This window comes from Watersipora subatra, chromosome 3 (assembly GCF_963576615.1).
Source record: "Watersipora subatra chromosome 3, tzWatSuba1.1, whole genome shotgun sequence".
Taxonomy (NCBI): domain Eukaryota; kingdom Metazoa; phylum Bryozoa; class Gymnolaemata; order Cheilostomatida; family Watersiporidae; genus Watersipora; species Watersipora subatra.
The window spans coordinates 1856024-1880554 of NC_088710.1; the positions used below are offsets into that span (position 1 = coordinate 1856024).

General features: G+C 38.5%; 3 protein-coding genes across 3 annotated transcripts; all 3 read right to left on the minus strand.

Annotated features, from left to right (window-relative positions):
* Positions 1–328: 328 nt before the first annotated feature.
* LOC137389578 (ribosome-binding protein 1-like) lies at positions 329–631 on the minus strand. The gene has a single exon (XM_068075626.1). It carries the CDS (start codon positions 629–631, stop codon positions 329–331), a length of 303 nt encoding a protein of 100 aa, XP_067931727.1.
* Positions 632–18827: 18196 nt separating this feature from the next.
* Positions 18828–19984, minus strand: LOC137391543 (uromodulin-like). The gene is made up of 2 exons (XM_068078049.1): positions 19664–19984; positions 18828–19442 (listed from the first exon to the last, which is right to left on the minus strand). The coding sequence occupies exons 1-2, from the start codon at positions 19890–19892 to the stop codon at positions 19177–19179; spliced, it is 495 nt and encodes a 164-aa protein (XP_067934150.1). The 5' UTR covers positions 19893–19984; the 3' UTR covers positions 18828–19176.
* A 1834-nt stretch (positions 19985–21818) lies between these two features.
* LOC137391232 (oncoprotein-induced transcript 3 protein-like) lies at positions 21819–22596 on the minus strand. The gene is made up of 2 exons (XM_068077640.1): positions 22333–22596; positions 21819–22207 (listed from the first exon to the last, which is right to left on the minus strand). Exons 1-2 carry the CDS (start codon positions 22553–22555, stop codon positions 21942–21944), a joined length of 489 nt encoding a protein of 162 aa, XP_067933741.1. The 5' UTR covers positions 22556–22596; the 3' UTR covers positions 21819–21941.
* Positions 22597–24531: the final 1935 nt, after the last annotated feature.

Sequence of the window (24531 nt, forward strand, 5' to 3'; positions counted from 1 at the left end):
TCTACAGTGCATCGCTCCTCCTTACCTTATTCTACAGTGCATCTCTTCTACTTACTTTGTTCTACAGTGTATCTTTCCTCCTTACCTTATCCTACAGCGCATCTCTCCTCTTTACCTTATTCTACAGTGTATCTTTCCTCTTTACCCTGTTCTACAGTGTATCTCTCCTCCTTATCTTGTTCTACAGTGTGTATCTCTCCTCTTTACCTTGTTCTACAGTGTATCTCTCCTCTTTACCCTGTTCTACAGTGCATCTTTCCTACTTACCTTGTTCTACAGTGTATCTCTCCTCCTTACCTTGTTCTACAATGCATCTCTCCTCCTTACCTTATCCTACAGTGCATCTCTCCTCCTTACCTTGTTCCACAGTGTATCTCTCCTCTTTACCTTGTTCTACAGTGCATCGCTCCTCCTTACCTTGTTCCACAGTGTATCTCTCCTCTTTACCTTGTTCTACAGTGTATCTCTCCTCTTTACCTTGTTCTACAGTGCATCGCTCCTCCTTACCTTGTTCCACAGTGTATCTCTCCTCTTTACCTTGTTCTACAGTGTAGCTCTCCTCCTTACCTTGTTCTACGGTGTATTTCTCCTCCTTACTTATCTCTCCCCTTTCCTTGTTCGTTAATTGCATTTTCTTGAGTTTTTTGCACAAGGCCCTGTAAGGTATTATTAGTAATGTCCAACTTTATTTGAGCCGTTCACTGCCGCTACGTTTCGACACTTCAAAGATATTTTCTGAAGCTTCTCTGTTAGGTAAGTATTAGTGGGCATTTTCTGAAGCTTCTCTGTTAGGTAAGTATTAGTGGGCATTTTCTGAAGCTTCTCTGTTAGGTAAGTATTAGTGGGCATTTTCTGAAGCTTTTCTGTTAGGTAAGTATTGGTGGGCATTTTCTGAAGCTTCTCTGTTAGGTAAGTATTGGTGGGCATTTTCTGAAGCTTTTCTGTTAGGTAAGTATTGGTGGGCATTTTCTGAAGCTTCTCTGTTAGGTAAGTATTGGTGGGCATTTTCTGAAGCTTCTCTGTTAGGTAAGTATTAGTGGGCATTTTCTGAAGCTTCTCTGTTAGGTAAGTATTAGTGGGCATTTTCTCGTACAGCCAGGAAAGATCATTTATTACAGTTTGATAAATTCTAACTGACTGTCATACTCTACCCAGAGCGTCTTGCTGAATTATAAAATTGTTGGGCACATTTTACATTCTAATTGGCTATCACTATTGGTTTAAAAATTTGTGGTTATTCTATTTCCAATGTTTTATCGCAATCAGTGTTCATAGTTTGTTTCTAATATAAAATGGCATTAAATTATTTTTCCATTATAGTTAGCTTAATATGCTTGTTTATGGTTTAGATTGCACAAAACAGTTGAGCCTTCCCGATTTGACCATTACAAGTTCTTCTGCAGCCATTCTTAGGGTAAATGTAAGAGAAAAAGCCTATTTCGGATGGTCTAATCGAAAGGTCTGTATTATAGGCCAGTTGGTGGCTTATCACATACATTTCCCGCTCATAGAGGTATCCTCATGATTATTAGTCCCCTATACTTTGCAATGCATAAATCATCCTCACAGCATTAGCATAGACACATGAATGCTCTTCCTACGCTTACAGAAATGTAATGAGTTCCAGGCTGAGGATGTAACAAAAACTTGTACAACTCATATCTTTTCTTTCTGTAGGAACCTGACAACTACATCACATTTACACGGGGCCAAATAGGAGGTTCAATCCACTTTATCACTCATATTTGTAGAGCATATCCGTGGCGTGATAAGAGCACACGCATGTCATAAAGCACCCCAGTGTCTATGCCTTGTAACATGTGATACAGTAGTCGAAGGGACATTGGCTGTGTAGTAGTAGTTGACCTTTTGACCTTGAAATCAGTAACATGCCTAGCTAATTTGTATAATTTATGCTAGTAGAAACTGACTAACAAGTGAGTGTTAAGAGGCTGCAAAGGAATGCAGGACATGTGGCGAGCGTGGCTATTCGGGTGAGACTAATGACCTGAGGAGGGACTCACGGGGCGTATCCATTCATTCGGCCTTCTGCACCAGCGTATCACACTCACTCCTACCCTCTCCTTTTCCTAACTCATCTGATGCAAGTTTTCCTATATCATCTTTCCCATCATCAGTGACAGTGAGAGAGAGGTCGTCAGTTGCCCTAAACGCGCAAACTTGAGAGATTCTCTTCACTTCTTCAGATTGTGCACGAAGTACCGCAGGTAATGGTTAAGTTTCTTTCTTTGTGTCCTGTACTAGCATATTTATTAGCTTTTTGCTTCAGCGAAGTAATGTTTGAAGATGGTATGAATATTCTGTGAAACGGACTTACGCCGCAGTATAATAAACATGCAAATACATCCAAAGGTCTGCATAATTGTAATACTAATTTCGTTGATTGTTTGAACTATATTTGTACATAAGAATAACTACAAGATGTTTCAGTACATCATTGTGTAGGCCTCGTATGGGGTTGTGTCACCCTGCTACCCAGGTCATTTATCACCGTTTCCATGATGTACTTGGAAACAGATTTAGAGTTGCGGGTAAGATGTGTTACCATGCAAATTAAATGTTTCTATGGCCATTCGCATGATGCGGATTGACTCTGGCGCCTTGTTAAAAAAGGTAAGGCATTGTACGCTATGAGTTAATAGTTAGTGACGCACGTGTTAGCGACGCAAACACGTGAAACTCGATCGAGAAAAGACGAACATAAGTATTGAGAATGCTTGAAATTGAATAGCTGGTATGGTATTTTAATAAAGTGCTGTTTCCATCATTCCTGGTAGGTGAGTGCAGGTGCTTGCTCTCACTGCAGCACCATTCTTGGATACTGGATGAATAATTCTCACTGAGAATTGCAGAGTTCTAGAGCCTGTCCGTACATGCGCTTGTGAACGTTTTAGAGCACACTCAATGCGAAGGTTCTTCAATGACTGGCAGTCCGATGGGGCTTATAGGTTTTAAGGTCGCCCAAGGTTGTTGCAGCTCTACCTAATTAATTCTGAATTATTGTATTATTATTAAAACTTGTCAATTAAATAAATAAGAAAACATTTATCTGTGAATTAACATTATAAATATGTTAATTGTTACTATAATAAGAGCCGTGTCTGTCCATCCGCTTCAAGCACAGCCACAGTTGGAGGCTGGGAAAAAAGACTGCTTCGTGTGGGATTCGAATCTGAGACATTCGGCATTCATTATGTTTCCATGACGCGCATGATCCGCAAATTTGAGCCAATCCGCAAGTTAACCGCATCATGGAAATGATACAAATCTGCAAGCTAAGCCAGTTTTGCCATTCGCAAAAGTTTATCGAATCCATCTTGCTCGCGAATAATGAAACAGCACTTGGAATGATGCGCATTAAAATACCGCACCAGGTATTCTATTTTAAACATCTTCAATACTTCTGTTCGTCCTTGTGTCTGTTCTTCTGTCTTGTCCTCTGTCTGTTTGTCCTTTCTCAATTGAGTTTCATGCATTTGCGTCGCTAATTACTGACTCATAGCGTACAATTCTTTACCTTTTTTAAACAAGGCGCCAGAGTCAGTCCGCATCATGCGAATGTCCATAGAAACACTTAATTCGCACGGTAACACAACTCCAAATCCACCTGATGCGCTTCATATGTGTGGAAATATAGTGATTGTCAATCATTTGCCTTACAGGCTTTTATAATGATTACGCGCATACTTATTCTCTGTACTTTATTGACGCACCAGACGATCTCTCAAGGCACTCGAGACGACCAGTGCACTCGTTTTATATATGTTATATACACTATATATGTTATATAAGCTATATATGTTATATAACTATATATGTTATATAGCTATATATGTTATATACGCTATATATGTTATATAGCGTATATAACATATATATGTTATATACGCTATATATATTATATACGCTATTTGTGCTATATACGCTATTTATGTTATATAAGTTATTTATGTTATATAAGCTATTTATGTTATATACACTATATATGTTATATAAGCTATATATGTTATATAGCTATATATGTTATATAGCGTATATAACATATATATGTTATATACGCTATATATGTTATATAGCGTATATAACATATATATGTTATATACGCTATTTATGTTATATAGCGTATATAACATATATATGTTATATACGCTATATATATTATATACGCTATTTGTGTTATATACGCTTATATAAGTTATTTATGTTATATAAGCTATTTATGTTATATACACTATATATGTTATATAAGCTATATATGTTATATAGCTATATATGTTATATAGCGTATATAACATATATATGTTATATACGCTATATATGTTATATACGCTATATATGTTATATACGCTATATATGTTATATACGCTATATATGTTATATACGCTTTATATGTTATATACGCTTTATATGTTATATACGCTATTACATAGATTAACATTGGGGCTGTAGAGTAAACAGCAGATGTCTTCTCCGAGTACTCAATTCACAAATGATCAGAAAGAGCATAACTTGATAAGGGAAGCATGACACTGGTGATGTCTACACACGGTGTTACACACTCCTTTCTGGATTGACAACTGTAGCTTAATCAGGAGTAATTTTCTCGTGGAACAGTCATATCATCAATAGGCATGCGGCACGGAGCACGCAGCACAATAATAATAATAATAAACATGAATTGTTCTCAATATTATTATGTAGTCGGCTATCTGTTCAGTTACCGAGAAGAACTTAGAGCTCTATTTATGTTGTCTGAGAGTTTTGTATGAATTTCTTTGAGATAACGGAGTAATTGAGTAGATATTGCAGAGGAATTTAAGTCTATTATACGTAGTTGCTTATCTATCAGAGTAATATTATATTCTGTAGTGACAGTTTTAAAGCCAGCAAAGTTTAATGTTGTTGTTAGCGTGCGCGAAATCTTTCATGTTTCAGCTATATTATGAAAATAGCAGTTTTTTTCACGATCAATAATAGTATGAAGTATAATTGTGTCAGCAGCATTTGAACTCAACATTTCATAACAGGCAGACCAAGGGAGGCAATTTTAAAAATGGTGTTATTACAAACTCAAATACTAAATATTTGTTGTTGTGTGGGGTTTGTAAATTTCCCAAGTCAAACTACCTATATGAGAAAATGTTGCTTCAGCTATCAGAGTACCTACTATAATTCATGATGGTTATCCGTTTCAGAGAGTTAACTATCACCAGTATCAGGGTATCACTATCAACAGTATTGGTGTATCACTATCAACAGTATCAGAGTATAACTATCAACAGTATCAGAGTATAACTATCAACAATATCAGGGTGTAACTATCAACAGTATCAGAGTATAACTATCAACAGTATCAGAGTATTACTATTAACAGTATCAATGTATCATTATCAACAGTATTGGGGTATAACTATCAACAGTATTGGTGTATCACTATCAACAGTATTGGTGAATCACTATCAACAGTATCAGGGTATCACTATCAACAGTATTGGGGTATCACTATCAACAGTATTGGGGTATCACTATCAACAGTATTGGTGTATCACTATCAACAGTATTGAGGTATCACTATCAACAGTATCAGGGTATCACTATCAACAGTATCAGGGTATAACTATCAACAGTATCACCAATATCAAAGTTTAGCGCAGATCATATAGAGCGTGAGTGCCAAGAAACACCCAGTCAAGGTATCTACTAGTAGTCCTATACATACATGGAATAGTGAAAATTCTGCAGTTGGTAAACCACAAACATGATAGAAATTCTAATCTAGCTAGAAACAGGTATGCATGCTGCCCAAACACTCCTAGTTCAATAGGTAAAACTCAAAAGATTGTCTCCTAAGCAAGTCTAGAGATTTCGCTATTAGGTTTGGCAGATGACCAATCAGCACACTAGCCAACGAATTGCCAGGATGTGCGTTTAGTATTACAAGAAACCATATCGAGCTGTTTGCTAGTTGCTGCCATTTGTACTCTGAAACCTTCCAGTAGAATGTTAAAATCGTTTAAACATAAATGTATCACCGCTTTAATTATTATATTGAACATGTTTGTCAGAGCTATACATAGAAGCTTTGCTTTTATGCTGCGTGTTGGTGAACGCTATGATATGTTATATTTGTCTTTATCAAATAGCATATTAGGATCAGAAAAATTAAACAGAAACATTGCTCAAGTTGTCCCTAGGGTATACATAGGTAGTACCCCAGGTTGGGTCAGAAGGTCTGAAGAGTATAGGCCTTTTTCAACAATACTGAAATTTATCACGTCTCTCATCCGAGACCTACCTATTTCCAGGTCTCTTTTGCTTACAATGCCAGTGCCTTTAACTGCTACCTCTGTCTCAAAATACGGTTGTTCTAGGTTGTTCTACATGTATGTATGGTAACTTTAAATTAAAAGTGTTTCTTCCTCATATTGCTAGTATATGCCAGCAGCATAAGTATAAGTGGCCGCTAGCTAGTATTTGTGGTTGCGGTTGCCTCTCAGTTTTTTGTGGTTTATTGAAGACTTGAAATAGTTACTGTCCGTGTTGCATCTATCCTAGTAGTGTTCATGGCTCCCGCTTCATAAAAGTGCTGCCGCGGTAGGCTGACTGGTTGCCATCAGATGCTGCCGGCACTTAAAACTAAACTCCTTGGTCATGCTATTTTTACCGGGCCACATGCACCCAACTCGCAGTCTGTTGCGGAGCACGCATGGGTTGCTTGAATAACACGGGCACTATCAAAAAGGGAGCCGGATAAACGAGCTCCTTTCACATAAGGATTGGTATCATTCTTTTGCCTCCGCTGATCGCAAACAAAGCCCAATTTAAACTGCATTCATTCTTTTATCGGACTGTTATTATAAAGAGACGTTTTGTCGTTGACTATTGATGATGTTTTTGTGCAGTCTTGCCTTTGGTTTTCTTCAATGCATGGATAATTGCTTTTCGTATTCACTTTTTACAATTGCATTGATCGTATTAGCTTAGACGTGTTTTCTATAGCACCCGCAGGCCGGGGCTCAGTTTCTCTTAGACACGGCTTGGGTCAGGCAGTAGGTGCGGTCTGTCACCCTGAGCACTAGTCCACTCTACGTAATGGCCGCTTGTTTGCTTAGCATTTTACAAAAAGGCATTCATCAGAGAAGTCTTGTTTGTCTCTGAGTGATGCGTGTACAGCATCGTATCTATAAAGATATTCTTAAGGTGAAGTTGGTTGGCTGCTCATCATTTCCTATTTGACGGATGGTTGAGTCGAAAAAGGAGGTGCTGTCAGCTTTTCCAGGTGAGTGTTATGACAGGCAGCCCAGGTGCTTTAAGCGTTTCAACTCGAACCTTTATAGATGAATACGATAAGTATCTTACAGAACCATTTTAAAAGATTCAGAAGCCAAACGCTGTTCATAGGTGTTTAAGTCTTCAGAAAAATTTGCTCATCAGGTGGTTCACAAATTGTTTACACTAGGTGAAGGCCAGTTCTCAAGTGTTGGTGATTGAATAAAAGTCAATGGAAGTCAGTATTTTATGGCTGCCAGGATACAACCTTTCGGCCTTTTAAGAGACGATCACGGGCTTGCCGATGGTGGCTGACTGTTTACAGTCGTGAATCGTAATATTACATGACTAGACATTCAGTCACCATCGTCCTGCCGATCTCCTTCTGAACACGCTGATGAGGGGCACTCGTGGACGACTATTCAACTCTCGGCAGACTAGTTGGTATGTAACTTTCTTATTGACCTATGGGTGTCGATAATCATCCACACAGCACATATGCGATGATAATTGGTCCCTGCCTCGGCACTAGCCCATTCAATGTGTATTTATCAGTGATCTTTGTATCACTGATTGTTTGGCTAGTCTTCTACCATTAACCAACTCTTATACTCAAGGCTACTTATTTGTTGGTGATGTTGAGTAAATCCTTGTGCCAACCAGCCCAACTGTGTCTTCCATAGGAGGATGTTCTTCACAACTACAGATGGAGTTGTGCCACCCGCTTAGGAATTCCAGAGACTAGTTATCGACAGAAGATGTCAAATGCACTGGAAACAGTGATTATTGCTCAAGTCATGCTACTCACTGTCATGACTAGAATAATTGTCACTGCTTTACAGCATAACAAAACTCAATAACTGCATCATACTGTAGCTAACTTGTCTGATCATGACAATATCGGCAGGTGCTCAGTCATGCGAGGTGACAACTGCGAGCGAGTGGCAAGAGGTGCCCCTTGAAGAGTGTGTAACACAGTGGCTACTATTCTTAGTCCTTCTGTTTACTGACAATGACTAGAAGATTAGTCACCATGTTACATATTCCTACGTAGTCCTACGTAGTCCTGAAGAAGGTGGTAAAAAGGCCAAGATCCAATGCTACTACGACTCGCGCAGCCACTCTCAAGACTTCCATTTTGTTGGTGGGTAAACTTCTAGTAAATGCTCAGAACTTGCCATGACTAGACGTTTGGTCACCAATGCTCGGGAGACGCCGCCCTAAACGGAATGTCTTTTTGTTCGACCGCTGATCAACTACTAACTTTGAAAAGTGAAACACCACCACAGCTCAGCAAGGGGGAACCGTAAAACATAAATGGCTGCCTTTGGATTCCTTAAAGCTAGACACTGGCATAGGCAGACTCGTTTTTCTAATGCTTTGTTGTACAAGTGCACGCTCGAGCCTTTCACTACATTCAGCTCGCTCTGTCTCATTGTTTGAACAGTGAAAGGAGCTGAAAGGCCAGTAGGGTAGTATTGTGCCGCATTGTGGGTGTTGTATTGGAGATTAGCCGTGTGCAAATATCCTTTACCCGCTTTCTATTCATGCCTGTCAAGAAACTCTTTCTGACCAGCGAGAATAGGCTTTCGCCTTAGCTATATTTTGATCTCCTTTGTCGCTGCATAATGCATCGCGATTCATTGTCAGGGTGCAAATTTCTGTATTTACTTTAAAAATAAAAAACTTTCAGTTATTCAATTGTCAAATTGTTAGCCTGTTTACTTCTTTAATTAGGTTTTGTGCCCTAACTGTTTTTTATAGTAGCCGACGCACGCTCTGTTGCTACCATGTGATGGGCAGAGAGGGTGGGTTGACCGACCAGCCTTTCCAACCCAATTCTGTTCTGAGGCTAGCATACCTCTCAAAGCATTTAGGATAAAAATGTAGCAATATCAGCAATGCCGTGCACACGCTATTGTTACTTTGTTATGTTAGTACACTTGCGTTGGTATGGAACTATTGAGTCTGCCTGCTCTTTGTTGGTCAACCATTAACTCTACCTGCATTCCACTACCCAGACTAGCTTGAATAGAGTTCCTTTTGCTTCTTTTTACATAGGCCGACCTACTTCATGAAAATCGAGTTGTTCTTTGCCTATAAAACCTTAGCTTCCATTATCTATCTTACAAGTTAACTAGCCCTCTGCTAAAGTTGCCGGACAACCAGCACTTCATGTTTCTAAATTTTAATGAAACAATAAGCTAAACTGAACAAATTCATTTACATCTCATATACATATGCAGTGTTTTGTAGAGGCAGCAAGAATGCAGAGGAGCAGCGATACAATTTATCATTCAGTACCGCCTTCCAAACAATGATTCCCAGGTCTTAATTGAACAATTGTCAAGATTAACATCTTCATACTGTCTCTAAGGCAGCTTGGGTAGACCAATCAGATTCCTGTATTAACGGAAGTGGACCTCATGACTGTCTTTATGTCAGCAGGGGTGGATCTCATGACTGTCATTATGTCAGCAGGGGTGGACCTCATGACTGTCTTTCTGTCAGCAGGGGTGGACCTCATGACTGTCTTTCTGTCAGCAAAGGTGGATTTCATGATTGTCTCTTATGTCAGCAGAGGTGGACCACATGACTGTCATTATGTCAGCAGAGGTGGACCTCATGATTGTCATTATGTCAGCAGGGGTGGACCTCATGACTGTCTTTATGTCAGCAAAGGTGGATCTCATGATTGTCTCCTATGTCAGCAGAGGTGGATCTCATGATCGTCTCCTATGTCAGCAGAGGTGGACCTCATGACTGTCATTATGTCAGCAGAGGTGGACCTCATGACTGTCATTATGTCAGCAGAGGTGAATCTAATGAATGTTGCTACTCAGCAGGTGAGACAACACTGTTTCACCTTTAACATGGGCAGGCCTTAGCGCCGTCGTTGCATCAGCAAATTTAGGTCCAATCTATGTATTACGTCAGCAAGGGCTGGCTCTGTCACTTTCTCTGAGTCAGCAGGAACAGACCTCATGATCGACTCTACGCCCACAGAAGTAGCCAGAGTGTCAGATTCAAGCCTCATCCCTACGAAGCCTCTATACCAGGTAGTTGATACTCCCCTACGAAGCCTTTATACCAGGTAGTTGATACTCCCCTACGAAGCCTCTATACCAGGTAGTTGATACTCCCCTACGAAGCCTCTATACCAGGTAGTTGATACTCCCCTACGAAGCCTCTATACCAGGTAGTTGATACTCCCCTACGAAGCCTCTATACCAGGTAGTTGATACTCCCCTACGAAGCCTCTATACCAGGTAGTTGATACTCCCCTACGAAGCCTCTATACCAGGTAGTTGATACTCCCCTACGAAGCCTCTATACCAGGTAGTTGATACTCCCCTACGAAGCCTCTATACCAGGTAGTTGATACTCCCCTACGAAGCCTCTATACCAGGTAGTTGATACTCCCCTACGAAGCCTCTATACCAGGTAGTTGATACTCCCCTACGAAGCCTCTATACCAGGTAGTTGATACTCCCCTACGAAGCCTCTATACCAGGTAGTTGATACTCCCCTACGAAGCCTCTATACCAGGTAGTTGATACTCCCCTACGAAGCCTCTATACCAGGTAGTTGATACTCCCCTACGAAGCCTTTATACCAGGTAGTTGATACTCCCCTACGAAGCCTCTATACCAGGTAGTTGATACTCCCCTACGAAGCCTCTATACCAGGTAGTTGATACTCCCCTACGAAGCCTCTATACCAGGTAGTTGATACTCCCCTACGAAGCCTCTATACCAGGTAGTTGATACTCCCCTACGAAGCCTCTATACCAGGTAGTTGATACTCCCCTACGAAGCCTCTATACCAGGTAGTTGATACTCCCCTACGAAGCCTCTATACCAGGTAGTTGATACTCCTGCTTGCTTCAACAGTCACCACGCTATTTTGGTAGAGTTGGGCCGATATCAATTATGTCTGCAAGAAAAATAAAATGTAATATATATAACAATATACCAAAGTAATAAATATAACAACAAAGTTTCCATGAAACACTAAAGTCAAAACAAATGTATGCGTTTATGTTGTCCATATTTGTTCTTCCATGTTTTAATATTTTGTGAACTGTAATATCAACATTTACTGAACATAGAAAAATTTTCTTGTCATAATACTGAAGTTAAATTGACATGTACCAGGTACTATTATTTCCTGCAAAGGTAAATTCATGTATCTATTTGACTTGTATAGAAGCTGATAAATACATGTAGTAAGACATGTACATAGGTAATACATAGGTAATACATAGGTAATACATAGGTAATACATAGGTAATACATAGGTAATACATTGGTAATACATTGGTAATACATAGGTAATACATAGGTAATACATAGGTAATACATAGGTAATACATAGGTAATACATAGGTAATACATTGGTAATACATTGGTAATACATAGGTAATACATTGGTAATACATAGCCACAGAGGTAACTCTCTCTGGCATCAATTCCCCAACTTCAAATGAGCTGTTTGAACAATATCGCTTGTAATTTGGTTTTTATTCTGCTTGCAATTCAATGACACTAACTATTCTGGAAAATCTATCATTGTGGTTAGTTGTAGCCTTTTTCATTCTCCGAAGTTCATCACTCAACCTGCTCAATGTTGTCTCTACACATTGTCAGGTTAGATTTTCAACCTGCTCAATGTTGTCTCTACACATTGTCAGGTTAGATTTTGTTTAGCATTTCAAGATGACTTACATAATTTCACCATTTTTTGCTTTACTGCTTTTTTTTCACTGCAAAGAAGGCGTACATACGTTACTGCCAAATACCAATCAGTTAAAGTTTCTAAGTCAACATCAGCATTTTTTGACCAGACAAAACAAACGTTGCGTTGCATTCATTAGGTCACAGCGACATTTCTACCGCTTTTTAGATAAGGCTTTCTAATAGACGGCTGCTTAAAACAGTTCACTGTTTGCCATGGCTCTATTTTTGCAGTACATGTAGTTCATGGTGATGGTTTTAATTGGTACTGTTTTTAATAGAAAACATTTTTAGAACATTTATAAGAGACACGATGACCTACTTCTCTCAGGTCAGCATTCCGCTTGGGATTTTCGTGTAAAATACACAAGCGAGAGCAAATATTCATTTTTAGCGTTATACTCTCTTTTACTATAAACTTTTAGTCAGCACACGTATACAACTACAAGTATCTATATTTAATTCGTTAACTATGCAATCTGAGACCGGTACAAACGTTACAAAACGAAGGAAAAATGATTTCCATGTCAACAAAGTTAGAGGTCTCAAACATGCTTCATGACAAACGTCTTGTCATGAAGCTTGTTAGTGAGATTTCATCTTCCAAATAAAGTTGGTTGGAAGACCATTGATGTTCATTGTTTCGTCTGTCGTCTGTTGTTTATGTTGGTAGCTAATATTTTTAGTTTTTTTTTTGTCGAGAAACTCCAAGGAAACAAAACTATTGAAGAATGTACATGTACTGTTTTTTACTCCCTTGTGACAAATAATGATGCAAATCTAAATGTCAGATGCAAAGCTGCACATCAAGCCATCCGTGTTCAGTCTTCAGATCTGAATAGACTAATTAAGTGTCTCAGAGAATTTCTAAAAAGTTACTAAAAAATATCGAAAATTTTCAGAAAACCAAAACTTCGAGATTGAAAATCCACCGCCACACCAATTTCTTTATCCCTACCTACTACAGTAGACTTACAACTCTAGTATGTTGGTTTTCTAAAAATGCACAAACCCAACTCGAAAAATGTAAGTTGCCTCTTTCTGGCAAAGTGCTGATAACTCCAATCATCAACAAGGAAAGCATGAATGCGCGAGTTGAACTCCTGCTATTGCTTGCGGTGTATAATTACCTTCTGATATGTAAAAATATTGTACAAAAACCCTAACATCTTAGTGGATCCTGTGCTATAGCCCTAGGAAAAACACTCGTCTAGCCTGCTACCTAAAAAGGGACATTTTTCGTTCAAACCTGGTCACTGCAACAAAGCAAGCAGAGGGATCTAACAAAAGAGTAAAGATTCACAATTTTGTTAGAATACAATGCAATTTGAATACATAGTATGGTTTAATAAGATAGAACTTGGAGTCTTATGTGTTAGGAGAACAAACCAAAAAGAAAGCTTACAGGTGTAGTATTGTTACACCACACAAATGTAACTCGCTATGCATGTAATAAGTTTTCCATAATCCCATTTATAATAAAGGCTAGCTAAGAGTACTTGTGCCCTTTACGTTTGGTTCAGTTCGCTACTACAAAGCTACAAAGGGTGTCACATTTTTATTAGTTTCGTCAGCCCTTTTCTAAACAGCCACATTTTGTGAGTTGTTTGCTTTTGTTTATATTGAACAGTTTTTCAAACTCACAATGCATAACACTATGAAACACTACTTCATTGCATATCTATTCTTATTGCGCTGAGTATTTTGAAAAGTTAGTAAAGTAAAAGATCATCTAGAGAGACTCTCTAGTTTAAGCTAGTCTCTAGAAGGTCATCAGGTAAAGGCTTGTTAGAGCACACACACGCACGCACATATTGTATATGTGTTAGGACTATGTTATGAACTAGTAAAGTCTTAAATGGGCTGCTAAGATCAACATCATATTAGAAAAGATGTTTTACCCTCCATGAAATACGTTTGTCTATGATATAAATATCTATGACTGTCCTTATCTACTACATACTTTAGTTTCACAGTTAGTAGAGGACACAACTCTCAACACAGGAATTGAAAAGTGAAATTTTATATCTAGAACAGTTCCTATTGTAAACAACCTGAACCATCATCTGTTCTTATCAGTGAGCAGTCAGGGTAAACACTGCGTTAACAGAGTACATTACTCTTCATAGAATAGATTATTGTTCCTCGGTTAACCATGTCATATCTCTTACGTTAGCCTCAGAACCTCATTCTTTAACTGTTTTACAAAGGCTATTTGCTAATAAAAGAAAGAATGATGCGGCTTTGCTCATCTGATACTTTGATGAATGATGACTACCAATGTCCACATTGCAATCGTCAATGTAGAGCAATGATCGGACTACGGAGCCATCTTAAAACACACCAAACACATCAATAAAGCAAGCAGACATTTTACTCTAAAGAGAGGGATTGCATAGAGAGAGAGAGAGATTTGCTAATACAAGTTTCTCAGCTTAATGCCTTGTTTTCGAGAACATTTATTAGGCATTTATATAGCATGCATTACCAAATCTGATATGGCATGCGCAGTGTGTGCGCACGCGGGCGCGTGCGTGCATGTGTGTGCGTGGTGTGAGCACACGGAAAGATCGGAGATCAAGTGTGACGTACTTAGCTTACTGCAAGCAGAGGCTGTGCGTGTTTTCAAGAGCATGATTGTACAAACAATGGTTATATGGTCTTGCCTGGACATGTCAAGGTCCAATGGCAAGGAAACCTCGACAACTGGAGACACACCCAGTTGCAAAGAGCGATTTAAGGTTGGATGGTGTTCCAGTAACCACCAGTGACCTTTTAAACCTTTTATTAAACACCTGACTTGTTGATGCAGGTCAGGTGTTCCAGACTAATAGACCACCGCTGCTCCCAGAGTTGTACAAGTACAGACAACCCTTGTTTATTCAGACTAATACAGACTGAATCATGTCCGGACATTGAACAAGTCTATTTCGAAAGTTTGAGTCTCAATTGTCGAATATTCAACAATACTGAACTAAAAATTGAGTACTGTACAGTACTGTATATTAAACAGCCTATATTGTCTCATATGCATACTCCCTGTCTACAATATGGTACATTTTACTTATACAGTATATATTAGAGAGTAAAATATGGTCATACCTGCAATAGAGTACAGTATAATAATAATAGCAGTAATAGTAACAAACAACAATTACAGTACATCACTCTTGCAGGAAACTCGCGTGCCATCTCTTGAGCCATCTGTCACGAGAGCGACCTCTCGGTCAAGGTTGTCATTCTTCAGATAGACACAACCGCATCGGATAATTGAAAGTTCATTCAGATAATTGAAAGTTTGGTGAAGTGAAGTTCGAAAAAGAGGGGTTTAACTGTCATATGTTTATTGAACATGCTTGTTCACTACAGTCAGTTTCACCATGCTGAGCTGTAGTGGAAAACCAGACATTTGAATGCACTAACATTTCATGCCCATTTCAATGGATCAAAAGCCAAATTCTTCTTTTTATGGATTCTGCAGATCAATTTACACGTATTTACTGCTCTAATCTTGTCTCTTATTTTCATTCCAGAGCATTCCTTGTTTTATGAACACCTTTGTAACGAGGTTTGATCATCTGCTCCTAATAGCTGCCTCATTACATCGATTCGCTGACTTGAACATTTAATAGCTGGCTGACTTCTCAGATTGTTTGCCAACAATTTTTAATTACCAAGTTGAGTGCATCTTCAAATCAACCCATAACCAAGTTTCACGAGCCAATACCTCACAGCAGCATATTTAGGCTTTTCCTTAACCTGACATCAATTACTTGTAGTTTGTGGAGAGCGTAAAAGACTTTGTCTAGAGTTTGTGGAGAGCGTAAAAGACTTTGTCTAGAGTTTGTGGAGAGCGTAAAAGACTTTGTCTAGAGTTTGTGGAGAGCGTAAAAGACTTTGTCTAGAGTTTGTGGAGAGCGTAAAAGACTTTGTCTAGAGTTTGTGGAGAGCGTAAAAGACTTTGTCTAGAGTTTGTGGAGAGCGTAAAAGACTTTGTCTAGAGTTTGTGGAGAGCGTAAAAGACTTTGTCTAGAGTTTGTGGAGAGCGTAAAAGACTTTGTCTAGAGTTTGTGGAGAGCGTAAAAGACTTTGTCTAGAGTTTGTGGAGAGAGTAAAAGACTTTGTCTAGAGTTTGTGGAGAGCGTAAAAGACTTTGTCTAGAGTTTGTGGAGAGCGTAAAAGACTTTGTCTAGAGTTTGTGGAGAGCGTAAAAGACTTTGTCTAGAGTTTGTGGAGAGCGTAAAAGACTTTGTCTAGAGTTTGTGGAGAGCGTAAAAGACTTTGTCTAGAGTTTGTGGAGAGCGTAAAAGACTTTGTCTAGAGTTTGTGGAGAGCGTAAAAGACTTTGTCTAGAGTTTGTGGAGAGCGTAAAAGACTTTGTCTAGAGTTTGTGGAGAGCGTAAAAGACTTTGTCTAGAGTTTGTGGAGAGAGTAAAAGACTTTGTCTAGAGTTTGTGGAGAGAGTTGCTAAATAGGGCTGTTTTTTTCAAAGTTGTCACTTTGTTCAAGCCTGTAATTTTCAGCATGTGCTTATTATTAATTTGTACATATTTTGATGTTCTGTTTTGTTTGTTTGGTGATGCAGAGCATCAAGATAAGATTGAATTATGAAATGTGGATGTAAGAATGTTTGGAGTTATCTTACCAATCTCTTCATTAGTCTTATTGCCAGAGCTTTTAGGAGACTTTGGACCAAGCGTAGGACTAAATAAGTTGGTTAACACCCACCTCTCATACCACTTTATAAACTCTGGCATCTTTTGATATTATTTCCACTAATTGAGTTGGAAAGAAAAAAGATTAGCTCTGTCAGTGAACCATAGTGATCACTTGTTTTCTCTGTATCAATCAGTCACCCCCACCCTCTGTAGAATGATTGTTGATACAGCTTTTTGCATACAGCATTACATAGCTCTGCTAAAGGAATGGAATGCTTGATTATATTTGCAACAGTAAAATCAGCACATAGACCTATTAACTATACAATGACAGTTATTAGTTCTATATAGGTAATAGTATAGTTAATAGGTCTATGAACCAGAATGGTCTCATGGCTCTAAATTACATACAGTCATATTATAAGAGATCTGTTAGCAAAGATTACCTTGTTCCTCCAACCAGCTAATTGCTCAAGTCTTTGAAGATGAAACACTGCTGTAGCAAAAAATGGTGTTATTATAGCGACTTGGACTGCCAAAAGGTGTTGTTCTTCATAATAATGCCTATTTGACAAGCTGAACACAGGAGGATCTGACACAAATAACTACAAAAGTAGCATTCCGAGACACCATAGCTTCAGCTGCTCTAGCTTGACAATCACACAGCTGGAGGAAGCAAGAGATTGTCTGGCAGCAATGCTGTCATTCATTCCTAAATTGTATACCACTCCTCTGATGTACAACCCTAGAGAGGTGTATATCATTCCTATGATGTACAGCACTGGAGAGATGTATATAACTCTTCTGATGCACGACACTGGAGAGTTGTATATCACTCCTCTGATGCACAACACTGGTGAAGAGTTGTATATCATTCCTCTGATGTAAAACACTGGAGAGTTGTATATCACTCCTCTGATGCACAACACTGGAGAGTTGTGTACCACTCTTTTGATGCACAACACTAAAGAGTTGTATATCACTCCTCTGATGCACAACACTGGTGAAGAGTTGTATATCATTCCTCTGATGTAAAACACTGGAGAGTTGTATATCACTCCTCTGATGTACAACACTGGAGAGTTGTATACCACTCTTCTGATGTGCAACACTGGAGAGGTGTATATCACTCTTCTGATGTACAACACTGGAGAGGTGTATATCACTCCTCTGATGTACAACATTGGAGAGGTGTATATCACTCCTCTGATGTACAACACTGAAGAGGTGTATATCACTCCTCTGATGTACAACACTGGAGAGTTGTATATCACTCTTTTGATGCACAACACTGGAGAGGTGTATATCACTCCTCTGATGTACAACACTGGAAGAGTTACCGCCCTCCTGCATAATCTATCTTGTGGTTCGCTTGGTTAGGGTTGTGTAAGAATTATCTCTGCGTTTTCCTGCTTTAGGTTCTGCTAGCTTGACCATCATGATATACAGTCTCTAAAAAGTTCTTTTTGTACAGAGTGGAGTTTCAATTTGATTTGAATTAAAATCAAGATTAGAAGCCAAAAGCAAGATTAGAAACCTCTAGCGATTGTCTTATCTTGTATTCATCTAAAAAGGTTTTTATCCTTTTGCATGGGACACTTCACTATGAGAAAGTGAATTATTTTTCATTGACACTTGAGTATGCATGTCAAGTTTTCATAGTTCTTTTTGTTATTCTACACAACTTGTCATCTATAGCCTGTGGTCCTTAGCTATTGATAGATTACCTTCACCTAAAACTAGCAGTTTTTGCTTATTCTTATTTATTATTTTATTTCTTGCCTCAAGACTGTAGTAAGAAAGATTTTAAGTTGTACTTACAGTGGGTGTGTAGATGCCAACTTACGGTAGGTGTGTAGATACCAACTTACGGTAGGTGTGTAGATACCAACTTACAATAGGTGTGTAGATATCAACTTATAGTAGGTGTGTAGATATCAACTTATAGTAGGTGTGTAGATATCAACTTATAGTAGGTGTGTAGATATCAACTTATTGTAGGTGTGTAGATATCAACTTATTAACTGTGTTAATATTAAATCCTCCATGGACATTCTGACAGCATAAATGTGTGATTAAACTTTTTGTGCAGAATCTAAGACAACTGCTGAAACTTGATTTGACAAGAATATCTAAGTGTTGATTTGCTGTTTAAACCTCACGAAAATTCTATATTTTAATAATATCACAAATGTTAGCATATGTAATTCAATCAACTGATGCAACAAACAAGTTGAGTGGATTATACAATGTCTGCTGTATTACCATAACAAAATATAATTATGAGATATTAAATTGGTAGTTTAAAATAAAAAAAATAAACACGGAAAACTATCAAGAAGTGCTGTACTTTATCTGAACAACATCTGTAGGCCATAGTGATATTGTACTATATCTGTACTATATCTGCACTGTTTCTGTACTATATCTGAACGATATCTGTACTATATTCGTACTATATCTGTACTATATCTGTACTAAGTCTGTTGAGCTCAGTGCATCCCGCAGAAAGTCTGGTAGCATTGGTTAGAGCGAGCACCATAGTTGCGGTAGACGAGGTCATGCTCAGTGTCGTGAGAGCATCTTATCACCTCTACTGGTTTTGCAAAGAATTTGCAAACATGACCAGGTGACCATGATTCATAAACATTTATGCGTTTCTTCACTCCTACTTCTGAGGGTGGTGGCTGGTCTGTCCACATAGGCATCATCGCTCCACAGCTATACATCGGTGGACACGTATCTCGCATTCTGTTGCCTGTGACAACAATAATAATGTAATAGGAATGATAACAATACCAGCTAGCTGGTAGTTAGTTTGTATTCTACTAATTTTAAAGTGACTGTCTGTATACATGCGAAAAGAAGAACTCTGGTGTGTATATGCAACAGCGATTGTAGAAAGTTCTGAAGTGCTCAGTTTAGTCAGTAGAATATGTTACATCAAATCTCTTCTATTGACTAAATCAAGAAACTTACCAGCATCTCCAGAGAATCTGAACCATTGCAGTTGTCTATTCAAATCACACCCCCAGCCTCTAAAGGAATATGGGCCTCCGGGTCTGACTTTTGATCCGTCAGGTCCAGCCCTCCATGCCTCAGTCAGTTCTACAGCTTTCTGGCACTCTATCCGCTGCCCTTGTCGGTCGCTGCTGGCAAGAAGAACATGTGTCAGACTGAGCAGAGTCAGTAAATGCATACCACTCATTTTGCTGCTTGAAGTATTCTGAGCAACCGTCAAAGCACCCCCCAACTATATACTGTATGTGTAAGCTGGCAGTACCGTAGTCTAATTTCCAATAAATTGTGACACAAGTAGGGACATTGAATCTTGTGAACCAACCACCAAGAGATTCTGTTTGGCTGATATCGCTACAAAATGACCGCAATACATCGAGCCTATTACGGCTGAGCAAGTTGTGCTGCCAACTTATGATTGGCTAATTTATTATTAGGTTGATATACTCAAATTAGGCAGCAGGCAACAGGTGCTGCGTGCAATGCAGGGATTGTTCTATTTCTGGTGTTATCAAACATTTTTTATTTTTTGCATGAGCTTGATCTGCATTCGAGCACAAAGCACCTGCTGCTGACCTTGCCTTACATACAACAGTCGGCAGCATTGAAAGGTTAAAGGTTAAACATTTGATTAAGCAGCATGACATCCAATGCCAGCTCCTTTCTCTGGCAAGTTGGAAAGGAGCCTGTTGACTTCTGTCAGCTAGCGTTTGTAAAATTAACAAGATATAAAGTCATCAAGAGATTTTATCTGCCCTGTGTTTTTCCCGAACTGGCTCATGGTTGATTTATCTTCTCTTGACATTTTCTAAAAATCAAACTGCAACTGCTGTTGTCAACCTCAACAAGCATTGCTATACATAAAACCCGACTTGAAATTGTGCTTAACGTAAGTTCTTAGAATGTATTTTAGTATATAACCTACCTTTATAATAATCCTTGGTACAGCGCTTACCAACTCTTAGTATTTCTATTATCCACAGGTGACAAACCTTTTTAATATTATGCCCCATTTTCCTTCCTCATCAGATGAGATACATCAACATAAAACTCTTTATGTAAATAAAATGTTTAAATTAAACAAAGCAATAAAGTTTTTAAGGTTATTTTTGAATTTGCTAAAATGATATAAAATGTATTTCTGAGCAAATGTTTGCAGCTCTGCAAACCTGTTCGAAGGCTATCAGTATAGTATCAGACTAAACTCTGTAGAATAAGCCTGAGCAACTACTCATGAAAATTTTGACTATTACTTGGCAGAAAGAGAAAATTTAATCAGATCATAAACCCTTCATCTCAGTTTTGGACAAAGGACTTCTCTTGTTTGCTTGCGAGAGCACAATGTTGTAGGTTGAGATTAATGCGGTATGGTTATATGATATTTCATATGTTATTTGTTTTTACATCTCATTGTTAATTCATCAAGAGGCCATCTTATAGTTATGACATAACGAATGAAGAAACTGGTCTGAATGATGAAGCACAAGGTATTGTTTATGTCTCATGCCTCTAGTGGTCTAATTGGTTGTTTGCTGGACCAGACTTTACAGGGGTTCATAACTCTCTGTTTATTAAATTGATTCATTTTGTTTTAAACATTCATGTAAATGATTTTACCTTGAACATTTCTTTGCAGCGCCTGCCTTCATATATTGACACATCTAGGTGGACATATACATAGAAAACCATAGACATAGAAAGCCAAATATAAAGGCCAAGTTTCAAACAATAAAAAGGTTTTTCAATGCTGCTGCGAATCAGATTTGGTGAGCAGTAAATTGTTCTTAGCTGCTGACCTCCGTGACCTCAGATAATTTATGTGTTGTACAGAAGTGGCCTACATCATGCCTACTCCATCAGCTTGGCATTGGTGTCTAAGTTAGATACACCTGTTACAGAGTGTCTATGTCATGCCTAGTTGCATCAATATTACTGGAAGTCTTAGCATTGGTGTGAGTTTGATACATCTGTCACACAATGTCACTACCACTTGTCATGTGTCTCTTGTTTATCCTTCAGGGAAATATTCATTATTATGTTATTCTTCATTATTTTGTTGGAGTTTATTGCTTGCTGTCGAATTTGGCACAAAAAAGACAATTGAATGAAACAAATATGAAGGTTGCGTTACATTTATTAGGCATGTAGGTATTATATTATTAGAACTAAAGTAAAATGTAGTAAAAAATATTTATTGGAGGCCAAAAACAGAAACCCAATAATTAATATCACTAGTGGCTCACATCATGCCACAAAAACTTTGGTAGCAGTCCTTTTTGTGGGAAGATCTGTACTTGTAGATAACATCATAGTCTGTGTCATGGGAACATCTCATTACATACATGGACTTTGCAAAAAACTTGCAGACATGTCCAGGGTACCAGGATTCATAAACGATCATAGTAGTCCTTACTCCAACCTCGGTAGGCAGTGGTTCATCAGACCAGTGTGGCATCATAGAACCACAGCTATACATTGGAGGACAGGTGTTGAGCATCCTGTTTCCTGTTAAACAATAAATAGAATATCTATTGTTTATGGAAAAAAACATAAAGACAGTCCAATAAAAAGCTTGCGCTCTGAAAACTGCGCTCTGATAATTGTTTATCTGTGATTTTATTCGAACTTACCGGCATCACCAGTGAATCGAAACCACTGCAAGTCCATGTTCAAATCACAAGCGTATCCATTGAATGAATGTGGGCCACCAGGTTTGACATCACTGCCGGAGATGTCCATCCTCCAAGACTCTGTCAGGTTGGTAGCTGTGAGACACTCAGGAGGAGTTGTGCAGTGCACCAGGAGAGCACAAGAGAGAAAGAGCAATGCTCCGAGCTGCTGTGTTCCTTGCATCTTCTAGTCTGTTTGAGCACTGATGAAGTTATGATGTTCAGATGACAGATTTGTGCTTATATAGGCAAAAGTCTCCCATTCAGTCACTTGAAAATATAAACACATGATTAATGTTAGTGTGAAAGAGTTGCGCAATAGACCACCATGAACTAAGGCTAACCATACATAAGCCGGCTGAGTGACTCACTACGACGGGGAGATTTTCACATGAATTGGTTATTGAAAGCCTCACAAACGAGCCAAGTAAATTGATGCTTGTTAATAAAAATGAACCAGAGCGAAGAGTTAATATTATACAATGAATTGTTTATCCAAAGCTGTAAACCGCGAAAGCATCATAACCTTGTGACTCTAGCAGAGATGAAATTGTTGATCTGGTTATTGACAGAGATATGCGAATATACACACCACCCTATACACACTGTAAATATATCTTATATCTATTTCTCTACCAACTGAACCACCCAAGTTTTCTCTCAAATAATATGATTTATTAAGGACTAATAGAAACAAATAAATAAGTTTTATAGTTTTCAGAATGTGGTACGCAGGTACGCAGGTACGACCAGCTCATTATTGGCATCTTCTGTACATACCTACAAGAAGGTAAGATCTGGAGGCCATAGTTGGTTGTTGACCAGGATGATGATCACCTACAATTATTCCACAGTTGATAAAGATACAACTGTTTAGAGAACAACTCTACCCTACTACAAGATGTTGTACACATAGCATAAAACAAATAGATTCTCTGTGTTCACTGCTATCTTACGGTAAAGAAAAAATACAAGTTTAGTTCTTTTGGCAATAATAAAATACATGTTAGTCTCCTCAAATATCAGTGGAATTTTATAGCTTGGAGAAGTTTTAGAGATGGACTGACTTGTATTATATTGTTAGTGTCGTATGCTGAGATCATAGAGCTATCTTTACAAGACATCTCTTGCATGTAGTTTCAGCAGTGAAAACAATCAAAAGACACAAGGAAGTGGACTTCTAAAAGCGCATTGCTGTTGCTTCTGAATTCATGACCTCAGAATGAATTCATTCTGAGGTCATGGTTGGTTGTTGACCCGGATGATGACCACCTACAATTAGTCCACAACTGCTGAGGATACAACAGTTTAGACAATAACTCTATTTGTGGGACATCGCACAAATAATATAAAAAAGAAGGTGGCTTCTGTTTACTGCAGCCTACGATTAAGAAAGCATGAAAGTTTATCATTTTTTGACAATTAAAACACGCCAGTTACTCTCAATGAAGATCAGTATAGTTTTATAGCTTGCAGATGTTTTTGAGGTGAACATTTTATGATTTTATGGTTAGTGTTTTATGCTGATGCCTCGTCTTCCAGTGGTTTTTATGGTTCTCTTATGGCATAACTTGGAAAACATTCCTGTTCACAACGAAATTATTGCTAATAAAGTAATGAAAAAGACCCAACGCTGCCTGTCCCAGCTCAACACAATGCTGCCTGTTCCAGCTCAACCTATTGCTGCCTGTTCCAGCTCAATGCAATGCTGTCTGTTCCAGCTGAATGCAATGCTGTCTGTCCCAGCTCAACCTATTGCTGCCTGTCCCAGCTCAACCTATTGCTGCCTGTCCCAGTTCAACACATTGCTGCCTGTCCCAGCTCAACCCAATGCTGCCTGTCTCAGCTCAACGTAATGCTGCTTGTTTCAGCTCAATGCAATGCTGTCTGTTCCAGCTCAATGCAATGCTGCCTGTACTCTGTTCAATCTAACACCTCCTGCTTATATTTCAACCCTTTAGACTTCGCAGGTTAGAAATTATTTCGTGTGCTAAAACAAATAAAAGTGTCATTAGAGTCTAAGAAGTTGAATGACATGGGTTCAAGCCCAACATTGGCTGAAATTTTAGTCATCTGATTACTTGCATGTACAGAATTTTGTGATTGAACGAAAATTGGCACAATTACAACAACTGCTATTATAACACAAAAATAAAAGGC